Source organism: Schistocerca cancellata, chromosome 2 (assembly GCF_023864275.1).
Source record: "Schistocerca cancellata isolate TAMUIC-IGC-003103 chromosome 2, iqSchCanc2.1, whole genome shotgun sequence".
NCBI classification, from domain to species: domain Eukaryota; kingdom Metazoa; phylum Arthropoda; class Insecta; order Orthoptera; family Acrididae; genus Schistocerca; species Schistocerca cancellata.
This window is the reverse complement of record NC_064627.1, coordinates 900,244,718-900,258,752: the sequence shown is the minus strand read 5'-3', so window position 1 is coordinate 900,258,752 and position 14,035 is coordinate 900,244,718. Positions and strand designations below refer to the sequence as shown.

At 38.9% G+C, this 14,035-nt stretch overlaps 1 protein-coding gene across 2 annotated transcripts in view; it reads right to left on the bottom strand.

The window, feature by feature from the left end:
- The window catches only part of LOC126162839 (arginyl-tRNA--protein transferase 1), a 183,930-nt gene that overhangs the window by 66,386 nt on the left and 103,509 nt on the right, over positions 1-14,035 (bottom strand). Inside the window, exon 7 of one of the 2 annotated variants that reach the window (XM_049919602.1) lies at positions 11,393-11,548. The exons of the other annotated variant lie outside the window; for it this stretch is intronic. Coding sequence (XP_049775559.1) covers positions 11,393-11,548 — 156 coding nt within the window. The remainder of the gene's footprint in view (positions 1-11,392; positions 11,549-14,035) is intronic. 2 annotated transcript variants of the gene reach the window in all.

The following is a 14,035-nucleotide window of genomic DNA, read 5'->3' as shown; positions in this document are numbered from 1 at the left end:
GAGGTATACAACCACATGGTGGCCTACATTAAGAGATTCAGGATTTTTGAACAGGTGAATAGTACTCAATATTACTTTCTGAAACATATACCTCTGAAAGAAGAATTCTGCTACTGCTCAGTCCAAACCCTACAATGCCACTGTGTGTACTTTTAAAAAATCTTCAATGAAAGCAGAACTTCATTTCATAATTAGATCTACAGAGCTATTCATTAAGTTCACACAAAATTTTGAAAGTCAACACCTTTGATTCACAAATTGCATACAGAAATAGAAAACATACTTCGAACCTTTTTGGCTTGGGTTTTGAAGGTTTCTGCTTTGAGAAAAAATTCAAGTATTTCTGAGCTTTTCATAATGAAGTCTTTACATTGGATAATACACTTTCTCTTGGATGACCAGCTGTTAGCAGGGATGTAACCAAACACAGTAAACTGGAAGAACAGGGCTGTCTGCTCTCAGTAACACTGCTTCATCACATTTGAGATGAGAAGAAGCAGTGATCAGTGAATGAGAAAAGGTTAATAACGTAGAGTTTTCACAAAGGCTGCCTGTCCAGGAAATTATGTTCAGTCCAGGCAGCATGCGTTTCATGTCAAGAAAACCATTCTGGGCTGCTCATGAGATCAAAACAATGAAGACTGAAGATATGTGAAAGGAGATATACAAAATTGATGCCAGCATACATCACCATGGCCTCAAAGACCCCATGTGTATATCAGGCTTGCAACTGCCTAGAAGAAACTGGTGTCAACTGAACAGAATATGTGGATATGGAAGAACTAAATCCTTCATATATAACTGTTGACTCTCTCAGACTCCCCACTGTGTGACTAAGAAGCTTCAGAGCAGACTGGAAGAATCCTCAATGTCTCTCCGACAACGTTGGAATGGAGAGACACTTTGACATCACTCTGTAATAAGGTCAATTGAGACCACAGCTCTTGCATATTCCTTTTGCACTTCATACTGTAAATACTGCTGCGAATTGTATATTTATGTCCATACAATACATAAATAATAATAATGACAAGCTGTAGTTTCTGAAGAATGCACAAAAACATTACATAACAGCTTGCTAAAATTTGATGGAAAAGATGTGCTTATTGAGCACACCAGTGAAGAGATTTAGGATTTTAGACCCGAAAGAAACAATGCTGCAGTGTCATGTTAAAGGTTGCAAAAATGTTTCTGTTCTGTGAGTGGCAAGATTACTTATTAGGTGAGTGGAAGGTTCTACAGTGTACCCAGTGTTAGATAACAAAGGCATTGACAATTACTGACAGCAGCATGTCTCAAAAAGAGACTCATCATACGTAGAGTTAAAGTATTCAAATGTGTCAAAACTTGTTAAGGCTTCTCTTACATTATCCCATTATTCCATTTCGAGCACACATTAGGGAAAGACAAGCAGTGAGGATCAAAAGACTTTTAAACATCGTTGTGACTGTGAGGGATACCTTGGGACAATACCCTCATTTTCTTTCTGTGCCCACTGACTAACAGTTCAATAGGTATGGACAGCAAGTACATGCAAATTTACTGCTTATAAGAAAGAAGGTGAAAGGAAGAAAAGGCATCTTGAAGAGGAGATTAAGAAGATGAATAACATGGAAAAATCAACTAACTACGAGACAGCTGCTCTGAGGAAAGGGTGGGGGGTGGGGGGGTGGGGGGAGAGGGACGATGACACATGACACATCAAGGATCATAATAGAGAAATTTATTATGCCCTCCATCATCCTTTTTGGTAGGGAATTATCAGAAATGTGCCATATCTGTTTATTGAAATACTTTGGCACCTTGTAAACACCTTGTTAAAATATTTTAGCACCTTTTAATCACATTTTTCACATATTTTATCACCTTTTAATCAACTGCTTCACATATTTTGTCACTTTTCTCACCTTTTTCATTCACCACTATGGCTCCTCACCCTGTATGTACTTATAATGTAAATATTTAATGTAAATGTCTTATTTTGTATGTGCACTTGTTTTGCATTGTAGTACTTTTGAGTACTTTCATTACATTCCTGGTACAAGTCCAAAAAGATACATTACTAGACACTGCTTTATAGTGAAAAATATTTAATTTTATGCCCTCTTATTATTCAGAAAATTAGAAATAGTTATTATGTAACATCTTGTACAATGCTCTATTACAATCATTTGGAATGGAACAAAAAACAAAAAATATTCATTAACCATGTCTCTCAAATTTCCCATTGTGGCTTTGAAAGAACTAATGACTAACATATCAATCGGATGAATCATGAATGAGTGTGCAAAGGTTAAATATATTGAGAGAGAATACCAGTGCCATGTCATTTTCATGAAGTAGGAGAATAGTGATAACTACTGATTTGAAAGTAGTGATGAAGACAGGTAGGGACCTGGAAGATTTCTTGACTGAGACCTAAATAGCAAGAGAGAGAATGGATATGACTGACAACTTCAGGTCTACTCAGTAATGAACTATTGTAAAATGTAAGTACACTCCATTTAATTTTATTTTATAAATTGGTTTACTTTACTTTCAATTCACTTTAAAACTAAAGACCAAGTTTTATACTAATTTGTACATTGCTGACATGTCTGGTGCCAGTAGTGGTGTGATATGGAGTGCTCTGTCCCTGCGATACAGTGTTCTGTCCCTCTTGTTCCCTGGTGTGCCAACACATTTCAGTAAACAGAAATCAGTCTGCTTGCATGTAAACCACAGTGATCCATGCAATGGGTAGTGTATTATACCCTACTTGCCTACAACACTGTCAATGGCACTTTGTGAGCCTTTCATTCAGCAAATGTTTGACTTACAGTATCAAAGTCTAGTTGCCATGCAAATTATACTGAGTTGCAATGGCCCCCACAAATCTGTGATACGTTATTCATGCATAGTTGATCTGAGACAATTTTTAACACGAGCCAGAGTGCTGAATGACCTTCGTGCTTGAGCTACAGTCACTGGAAGAGTGTAGAAGATGCACTTAGCTTTACATACATTTGGAAATAAGCTTGAAAATTTAAGCTCATGAATCTTACTCAAGAGGTTTAACAGTTCCAAAGAAATGTATTGAAAGTTTGAAGTATGATTTTTTTCAAATATTTAATTTCTTCTTCTAAATCTGTTGTGACATTATTGTAGTATTCATTGATAAATAACCTGCATGCTTCAGTGAATTGATTGCCAGTCATCTTTGATTATTTTCATAAAAATACTCATTGTAGATTGCAACTGAACAAGAAGTTGAATCACTCCAAAAAATTTATCTGCTTCATGACAACTCTCAACTGCATGTATTCCACATGAGGCCTTGACAAGCGCAAAGATAAAATTTTTCAAGAGGATTCCATAGAAGAAAATGTGCCTGAGCTCCTTTATAAGTCCCTCCCATTTTACTTCCATTATCATAACCTGTTCACGGCTTTCAGTGATAGGAAATGACTGTTTCACAAGCAGCGATCAAATTAAATGTGCAACAATTGCTGTTTTGTAATTACAATATACTAATTCCAAAAACTGCTCATTTATTTAATATTTATCAATTTCATTATTGAAATAAATCTGATGCAAGATGACTGTTGCCTGTTCAGCATGATTTGAATGAGGAGTTGCATCAACAATAACTGAATAGCACTTCTCAGCATCTCCGCTATATGGTGAGCAGCAATTTTCCTTTTTGTAATATTTTTACATTCCATCCTGGATTTTCCATTTTTGAATAACACTTCTCATCTTTTTCCTGTTCCAAGACGGCACTCCTGACATGATGGCACAACTAGAAAAATTTATCCTATCGCTTGGCAGATAATGCACTTTTAAATGCGTTCCAGTTTCTTATCCATCTCTGACCTTGCTAATGTATTTTGCAAGAATTGGATCATAATGACTCAAGAGCTCCAATATTCTTAGGAAATTTCCGTTATTTGTACATCCAATTTTCCGAGATGAACATCTGAAGGACAAGGCTCTTTGATGAAGAAATAATGTCACATTAAGTAATATGAGAGTTCCCACGTAAGTTGCCTATTCTACAGCCAAACAAAAGAAGAACATTACCTCTTTACTTCTGAGCATCAGCAAGGCCAATGGCCATCTTTCATATCATTTCATTTCTTACTTTTACAATTATTACAGAGGAATTACACTACTGGCCATTAAAATTGCTACACCAAGAAGAAATGTAGATGATAAACGGGTATTCATTGGACAAATATATTATACTAGAACTGACATGTGATTACATTTTCATGCAATTTGGGTGCATTATCCTGCTGAAATGTAGGGTTTTGCAGGGATCGAATGAAGGGTAGAGCCTCGGGTTGTAACACATATGAAATGTAATGTCCACTGTTCAAAGTGCCATCAATGCAAACAAGAGGTGACCAAGACATGTAACCAATGGCACCCCATACCATCACGCCGGGTGATATGCCAGTATGGCGATGATGAATACACGCTTCCAATGTGCATTCACCGCGATGTTGCCAAACATGGATACAACCATCATGATACTGTAAACAGAACCTGGATTAATCCGAAAACATGACGTTTTGCCATTCGTGCACCCAGGTTTGTCGTTGAGTACACCATTGCAGGCGCTCCTGTCTGTGATGCAACGTCAAGGGTAACTGCGTCTCCGAGCTGATAGTCCATGCTGCTGCAAGCGTCGTCGAACTGTTTGTGCAGATGGTTGTTGTTTTGCAAAACATCTCCATCTGTTGACTCAGGGATCGAGGCATGACTGCACGATCCGTTACAGCCATGCGGATAAGATGCCTGTCATATCGACTGCTAGTGATACGAGGCCGTTGGGATCCAGCACAGTGTTCTGTATTACCCTCCTAACTCACCGATTTCATATTCTGCTAACAGTCATTGGATCTCGACCAATGTGAGCAGAAATGTCATGATACGATAAACTGCAATCGCAATAGGTTACAATCCGACCTTTATCAAAGTTGGAAACATGATGGTTCACATTTCTTCTCCTGACACGAGGCATCACAACAATGTTTCACCAGGTAACGACGGTCAACTGCTGTTTGTGTATGAGAAATCGGTTGGAAACTTTTCTCATGTCAGCACGTTGTATGTGTCGCCACTGGCACCAACCTTGTGTGAATACTCTGAAAAGCTAATCATCTGCATATCTCAGCATCTTCTTCCTGTCGGTTAAATTTCGCATCTGTAGCATGTCATCTTCGTGGTGTAGCAATTTTAATGGCCAGTAGTGTATATAGAAATAATCGTATTTCATTTTGTGTTTACTCTTGAATGCAAAATATTTTCTGCATATTTCGTGTAAAATCATACTGTGTTGAATCAGTATGCCTTATCTTTGAATGTTGTTGGCAATCCTATTAAATTATAATTCACAGCGGTTGCCAACAACATTTAAAGAATTCACATTTTTGACTCCATCACAAGGTGTCTAAAGAAAATACTGTGCATTCAAGATTAAACAAGAAACACAGTTGTATGCAATTGGTCTGGACGAAACATAAAAGTGAAGAACTGAATTGGAAAGCAAGAGCTAGATTGGCTATGCTGATGCTTGGGTAATGCTCTTTTATTTATTATACACTGCCAGGAAAAAAAGCACACACTTTTCGAATTGTCCAGTTCACTGAAGATTTATTGTTGGAATAGTGCACATGGAGTACATGAAATGATTTCATTTACAGATCAACAGCACAAGCAGTTCTGAGGTACCAGTTATCAACCTATGTTGAAACACCCATATTAGTATGTGGTGTAACCTCCATGGGTGACAATGCAGGCACTGACTCTGGCATCCAGTTGATCATACAGATGGCAAATACTGTCCTGGGATACATTATGCCATGCATGCTCGACCTGTTCACATAGCTCTGTAAGAGTTGTTGGTTAATGAGACACACCTGTCACTTCTCGTCCAAATCATACCCTACACGTTAGACTGGAGACAAGTCTGGAGATCACGCAGATCAGGGAAGTTGGTGCACATCTTGCAGAGCATGTTGCGTTTTGTGGGCAAGCACTATCCTGCTGGAGCAACACATCACCTTTCTATTGCAAGAATGGCAAAAGAACAGGACTAACAACATTCTGCCTAATGAGTGCCGGTTAGTGGTCCCTCTAGAAACAACAAAGATGAACCACAAGGCCTGGGGTGGGGGCAGTGTGTCTTGAACAAATGCTCTCTACAAGGCAGCGCTCACCAGGTTTACATCATACATGCAAATGACTGTCACTTGAATGCAGCCCTAATCTGCTTTTATTGCTGAATATCACAGCACACTATTCTGGCTTACAAGTGATCATCTGACTGCACTAGTTGAGCTGTGCACATCAATGCTGTGGCATGAGTGGAAGATGGTGAGGTGTTCATGCCTATAGTCCCACTTTTAATCACTGTTTCACAACAGTTCGTCTTGACATGTCAGGGCTCACAAGCCCTCTTATCTATGCTGCGGTAGGTGTATGATCTGCCACTGCTGCCCATACAGTACGACAATCCTGGTGGGCGTCTAAGCTGCACTGATGCCCAAAACCTCGCCTACGGGTGTGAGAATGTTCACGTGACCACTGATACCAGCATAATTGCACAACTGACGCAGCACGTCCAACATGTGAGACAATTCTCTGAAAGGACCATCCCACCACTCAGAAGGCCACACACAGATGCTTTTCAAACTCACTCAGTTGGCTGTAGGAACCACAAGTGAGTCTCCATGGCATGGTTGCATGCTTGCTTCACACATTTACACCACACAATGCCTTCTGGCTGCAAGCACTCCCTGTTAAAAGTAAACACAGATAGCGCTCTCATCAGTGCCTCTAATACCCCCAGGTGGCATATGCCGCCACTGAATCAATATCGACGTTGTCTTTCCAAGTGTACTAAATTATTTTCCAGTGGTGTATGATACATGACTTATTGTACAGCAGTCTGATATTTGTGAACTGAGCACCTTGGAGGATCCGAACCCTTGGACCCTGGGGATTTGGGGATTTTGCCCCCCCCCCCCCCCTCTCCACCCCTCATTGGGGCTGTCCCCACATCAATGCTATTATACAAAACAGATTCAAGGTTAGATTCTGATGATTCTTACTGAATTTGTCAAGATGATTTCTCATTCATTTATTCCAAACTACCTTTCAGATCCTTCTTAAGCAGATTTACAGGCATTCTCCTTATCATCTTTGACTTTAACATTCTACCCCCCCCCCCCCCCCCCAAAAGGGTTAACGGAATCGTTACATAAAATGAAAACCTTGCTCTTGTCTTTGTTTGTTGTTGGATTCTTCCATCAAAAACCAGTTCACTTATTTTCAACTTCTTACTTGTAATTTTTAACTTTTACACTTCCATGTCATAATAAATCAGCATAAGAATAAGGAGACTGGGTGTTACAGGCCAATATTCATCCTACCTAACATTGTGATATGACACACAGAGAAGTTTTATATTTTGGGTAATATATTTAAACATGTTAGAAGCCCATGAGATTGATAATAGATTTGATAAATAAGCAGTGCTGTATAAAATCTTTCTACTGTACTGAGTCACATACTCTCAAATGGTACTGGACTGTTAAATGCAATCTCTCTCTTCTTCTGTTATCCAGTAGCACAAAACATAAAATAATGCAGTTCATTTTATGATAATTGTACAAAGCTACAAAATATGAGGAAGAGTTCTCAAATTGATGGTAGGGAGCAATAAAAATACTGTAAGTAGTTTTTTGATCTCTTGTGAGCACATACTGAAAATCCTGAATGATTTAAACACAGTGGGACACTTAATTATCTTCCTATTACCTAATGGGAACCATCTAAATGCAGTTTTTTAACAAATCTATATAATTAGCACAACATAAATTATGCACACAATTAGAACAGTGTGCAGATGTACTAGCACAAGAACAGCAGTTTACCCTGCTGAATATTTTTAAATCTTCTGCCACACATCATAAAGCATCTTTCAGAGTATAGATGTAGATTTTACATAGATCCAAACTTTCATATCAATAGAAAATCAGTCAGTCAGTTTAAAAAGTATGGAAATATGGCTACAGCATTTGATAACACCAGTGAAAGAAATATAACAATTAACAAGTGAAAGCCTTCATCAATAAATGAAAGAATTCAATATTTTGTTCATTACTGTAGTACAGAATTGCTAGTCAGTACTTACTTTCAAGAGACAAAATATCTGTTCTGCTGATATAAAATATACAAGATGTTCCTCGTTATTTAAACTAGTAGTTCCTTTTCCAGAAAAAGAGGGACAGTTATGGTGCAGTTAAAAAGGAAGGGCATGTCACTCAGACCCACCTATTGTGAGGACACAGGAAGACCAAAATCAACATGGGAAAGAGTTCTCTTTGTCTTCTGTCATCTTCACTACAGATGTGTTCCTCTCATCCTGTTTTCTGAGCTACCTGCCCTTCCTTTTTAAATGTACCCAAGCTAACCCTCTTTTTTTTTGGGGGGGGGGGGGAATAAACTATTAATTACAAAAGCTAGGATAGTGTTGCAGGCTTTTATATGTGCCTCTCAGCAGTAGTGATATTTCACAGCTTGAAGGTAAGTACTGGTCAGAAATTCGCTCACCTAATTTTACGTTTTCTCAAAAGAATTTTCCTTTTGATACAATCAATATTTTGTTTATCTATCAACTGAAATTAATGTTCTTTGCTTCACAAAAATTTCAAATGTAAATGTGATGTGGTAACAAACTGAGATAAGTAGGCTGTGCTCAGTAACAAATGAGTCTAACAAATATTCTGGTTGGAGAAATGTTGAGATTGTTTACATATATTTCCTTTGCACAAGGCATTACTTCATACTTTCCCAAGTAGATTTCACTAACGTAAGCTGTAGACATTGGGGCCAGGGACAGTTCTGTGGATAAGTGAAAGATTACAGTAGAGGCAGGGGAATGTATGGATTAAGTATACATTATGAAAACCATGTATGTATACAATACAGAACACAAAATTTGGACTGATCTTATATAGAGGCAAGCACCTGCAGAGTATCTGCCAGTGTTTTGATTTGATTTTTCATGGGAACAAATGATCACAGAATGATTATATTGCAGACATAACGAGAGTACCATATGAAACACCCCAATAAAGCTGTACAGCTATCATTTTCTATGTTTTACGAGGTGGAATCCAAACTTTTCAGGACGGGTGCTGCCATCTGGAAAGTAGGAGTAGTAGATCTTTGCATCGCTGGGTGGCGAGAGCTGCATATCTGATGAGACAGTGAGCGGAGAGGCATTCAGCTGGGAGGATGTGTTGTGTGTCCACAGTGATTTCCGTAATACTCTATGTGGCAATTTTATGATGGATCCGCGAACAGAACACGGACCTTTGTCAGACCGCATCTGATGATTCAACCTTCTTGTCAGGGGTTATCACCGGCGACGAGAGCTGGATTTACGGTTATGACCCAGAGACAAAGCAACAATAATCCAAGTGGAAGGGCCTGGGCTCTCCAAGACCCAAAAAAGCGAGACAGGTGAAGAGCAAAGCGAAGAGCATGATCGTCGTTTCCTTTGATGCCAAGGGAATTATGCACAAAGAATTCGTCTCACCCAACCAAACAGTGAATTCCGCTTACTACTGTGACGTTTTGCAATGGCTCCGTGGGAACGTGTGGCAATGACGGCCTGAACTTTGGCATCAAGGGAACTGGCTGCTGCATCACGACAACACGCCTTGTCACATGTCCTTGCTCACTAGGACCTTTTTGGCAAAAAACAACACAGCGGTTGTACCCCACCCACCATACTCGCCAGATTTGGCACCTTGCAACTTCGCGCTATTCCCAAAACTGAAACTCAAGTGGAAAGGCCGTTGGTTCGACACTCTAGAGAGGATTCAAGAAGCATTGCTGGCAGTGATAAACATCCTCAAAGAACAGGACTTCCAGAAAATGTTTAACCAGTGGTAGACGCGCTGGGACTGGTGTGTACATGCGGATGAGAACTACTTTGAGGGTGATGGTGACCATTAGTCCAAAGGTAAGGTTTTCAACAGATGGCAGCACCAGTACCGAAAATTTTGGATAGCACCTTGTATTTTATTTTTATTTTTTGTTGCTAGGTCAATTTTGAAAAGATGATAATGTAATACACACATCCCACACTTGGCTGTATTCAACCAGAAACAATTAATAAGACAACTCACATTTTAAAATGATGTCCTAAGAGGGGAAAAAAATTAATACAAGCAGATCAGACTGGGCCAACATGAGACCAGAATATGACCCTCAAATTACGAATACCAGGAAGCATTATTATCAAGGTGACTACGCTGACAGCAATTTTGAAGGTACCTGTTCTTGTTAAGGAAAAACATTTGACACAGTGTGTAGAGGGGGAAAGAGCATGCTTTGAAATTGGTAGGAACAAAGGTATCTAAAATACATATGAAATTTTTTCTTGGTTTGTGGCCAATCTTTTCCCAATCAGTTGAAATATATCTTAATATCCCAAGCACAAATCCATCTGATCTTGCAGCAATGACACCAATGTTTTTCCTTTTATTTAATCATCAACCAATTTACACATCTTAGTCCCCCTGTATTGTGGCCCTTAAGACCAACTGCGAAATAATTAATTAGAATAATTTCATTTTTGTTCCTAATGACACATAAAACTTGTTGATTTTATTTTTCAAGACTAATAAGGAAAGGTCTAGCAGCTAAAAGGGTTTCCTTTACCAAAATTTCCTACTTCAATTTTTTCACATTTAGGATATGTCATGCACAATTCTAGGAGCACGTAACTTTGAGGTTTTCTTAAAAGTGAAAAGTACGTTAGGACTTCACGTAATGTGTAGCAATAGAAAGATGAAATTCCAAACATCATTGCAGGGCAAAAGTTCTGAGTGAGACCAAGGTCCCACTACAGTGTAGAGTACTGCATCAAACCAATCTCTGCACTTAACACCACAGCAAAGATTTTACGATCTATTTCAACTGTCCCAATAAATGTGAGATATTGTGCTTATGCCTTTTTCAATCAGTAAGGAATTCTAATGTCAAACAATTAGTTACATAATCACTGCACATTCTCTCATCTTTGTCGTTATTTCCTGTTATAAAGAGCACAGCCTATTTACCTTCATTAGCGCACGCGCGTGCGGGCGGGCGGGCGGGCGGGCGGGCGCGCGCGCGGGCGGGCGGGCGAGCGCGCGCACACACACACACACACACACACACACACACACACACACATATGAAATATACGATCCAATACTAATAACTAACTCTGAATTTTACAGGCCATTTAATCAACTATATATACATTTGTACGTTACAGCCTTGCGAATGGCACAGCAAACTGTTAAGTTAAAAAACACACAATTGTGTTAAGTTTGTACACTACCTTGAGAGGCGTGTCAATGAGGAATTCACAGTAATTTAATCTGTTGCATTCCTCGGGAGTTTCTTTGTGAATCATAACCTGATACTTAACATACAGGGCATGGCTTTGGTTGAAATATTTCATGAACTCTTCTGAATTCACCGACAGAAGTTTTAACTAGAAACATAAGCAGAAATGGCAATCAGAACAGAGGAATGCAGCATGGAGGGATTTTGCAATGATATCCAAACTCATATTCCTTTGACAAAATACAAAAGGCATATTTAACAATTCTTACATGATATCAGATTATGGAAGCATTTTTCTCTAATGTAGAATAAAAGAACAGAGATGATGTGTATAACTGTGTATGTTAACTACGTATGACACATTTCGTTGCAAACATTTGGATAAGAGTGATTATGAAATGAGATAAACTGTGACTCCTTCCTTTCCTTCCACATTTTTTCCTTCTTCTTTCATTCAACTCTAGTTAATTCCACATTCTGTCCCTGCTGCTAACTACTTTTCCACTAACACATTACTTCTAATATTGGTATCTCTTATCCTCTCTGAAAAGTGACAATGGGCCTCACACTTGTCACACTACTCCTATCTACACATATAACATTTCCTCTCTTATTCAGTCATTACACCATTAACATTAAGTGTTTATGGAGTGTTGGTTTACACATCTCCAAAGTGAAATAAGGCTGACTCAAATGAGACAAAATGGTTAGAGGAAATGACTATACCAGGTTTATGTAAGACAATCATTCAAAATCAAGGGGAAAGGAGGAGACAGAAGGAAAACATTAGTAATAGAAATTTGGCAACACACCTATTTGAAAATTGGGAAATTAGAAGTGGTGGAGACAGCAGGTGACAAGTTAAAAATTAAGAAACGATAAAGTTAAAAACTAAGAAAAGAAAAAATGAAAGCAGAAACTTTCTGATTCACCTCATTCATATAACGTAAATCTATTTTCTCAACACATTGCTGAAGTGGGACTAAAATTTGAAATCATCCACACTCTATCTGGAACAATGCTGGTCCACCCACCTTATAATGGCGACACCTTTCTGTTGCTCTAAAATACCTCTAAGCATGCATCTGACACACTTGCGAACAGCCCCACTGGAAAATCTGTCTTATGCTGCCCACCACTAACATACTCCTTTTAACAGAAAAGTTCTAGGACAGGCTTTTTAAGAACATAATTTTGTTCTTACCAAGTAATTATCCTAGCTCCTATTGAAGTAGTCCACTTGGCTATCTACACACAGTTGACAACGTTTCTGGAGGTCTTGAAGCAAGCAAGGACATCTTCAACTGCAATGCTTGTAAGGTCATTTGTCACTAACCATTGGGTGTCTTTGATATCTTGATAAAGCTTTCCTTTCAGTTGCCTTTTCATTCACCGAAACAAGAAAAAAATCACAAGGTGAGAGGTCGGGCGAATACGGTAGATGTGAGATGTCAATTACAGAAAGTCTGGTCAGAAACTTGGTAACCGATAAGGCATGGTAACAGATGAAGCAGTACGTGGTCTTGCATTATCGTGCACTAAGAACGAGTCCTGAGAATGCCTTAAATCAGGATTGCGATGTCGAACTGCTTGTCGCAAACATTTCAAGACGTTGATGTAAAGAGTCTGGTTCACTATTTGACCTGGAGGAACATAATCATGGTGAGCTAATCCTTTACTATCAAAGAATGTGACCAGCATTGCCTTTGTTACCAAAGGTTGTTGTTTGACTTTTCTTGAGGCTGGCGATCCAGGACTCGACCATTCAGCACTTTGGTGCTTTATATGACAGTAATACTGGTAGCACAAACTTTCACCCCAGCAATAATCTTTAACTGAAATGTGGGATCACACCTGGCTCTACCTAGTAGTTCAGCAGAAATTCTTCATCTTTCCTCTTTCTGTTCATCTGGTAGTGTGTGAGGGACAAGTTTTGCCTTAAGTTTGTGTTTCCCAAAATCTTCGTGTAAAATATTATGACACACATCATGATTCAAATTAAGTTCTTCTGATATTTCACGCACAGTTACATGACGGTCTCCTTGCAATAACTGCCTTACACATTCCACATTTGCATCAGTATGTACTGTAGACGGGCGACCGGTTCTGGTATCGTCTAGCACTGAATCTCTGCTTTCACGAAATCTTTTGTGTCAATCAAAAACATGACTTTTTGAAAGTGCCTCATCTGCATATGTTGCTTAATCATGGTCCATGTCTCACACGGGGCTTTCCCTAACGTAATGTTCACCCTTTGCCCACAATCAGCATCCATTGTGTCATCGTTAACTAATGTGCCAAGAACCCAAACAGTTTGTTGCTTAGCACAGCCCTGCCAGCTAATGAGTTTGCACAGAAACACGGCCAAGGTCATTTCAAGGATACACACATACCAGGTAACATAAACTGTCCTGGAACTTTTTTATGAAGGAACAGAAAAGTGCTTGTGATGGGAAAGGCAATATGAGAATGTGAACATGCAGATTACTGACTAATCAACTTTTGTCTAGCTTCTCCTATGGCTTTTATCAGCACTTGTATCATTTTGAATGATAAACTGTCTTCAATATGAAATACATCATTCATCAGTAACAATTATTACATTGATAACGCCCTTTATAAAGGGACCTAATCA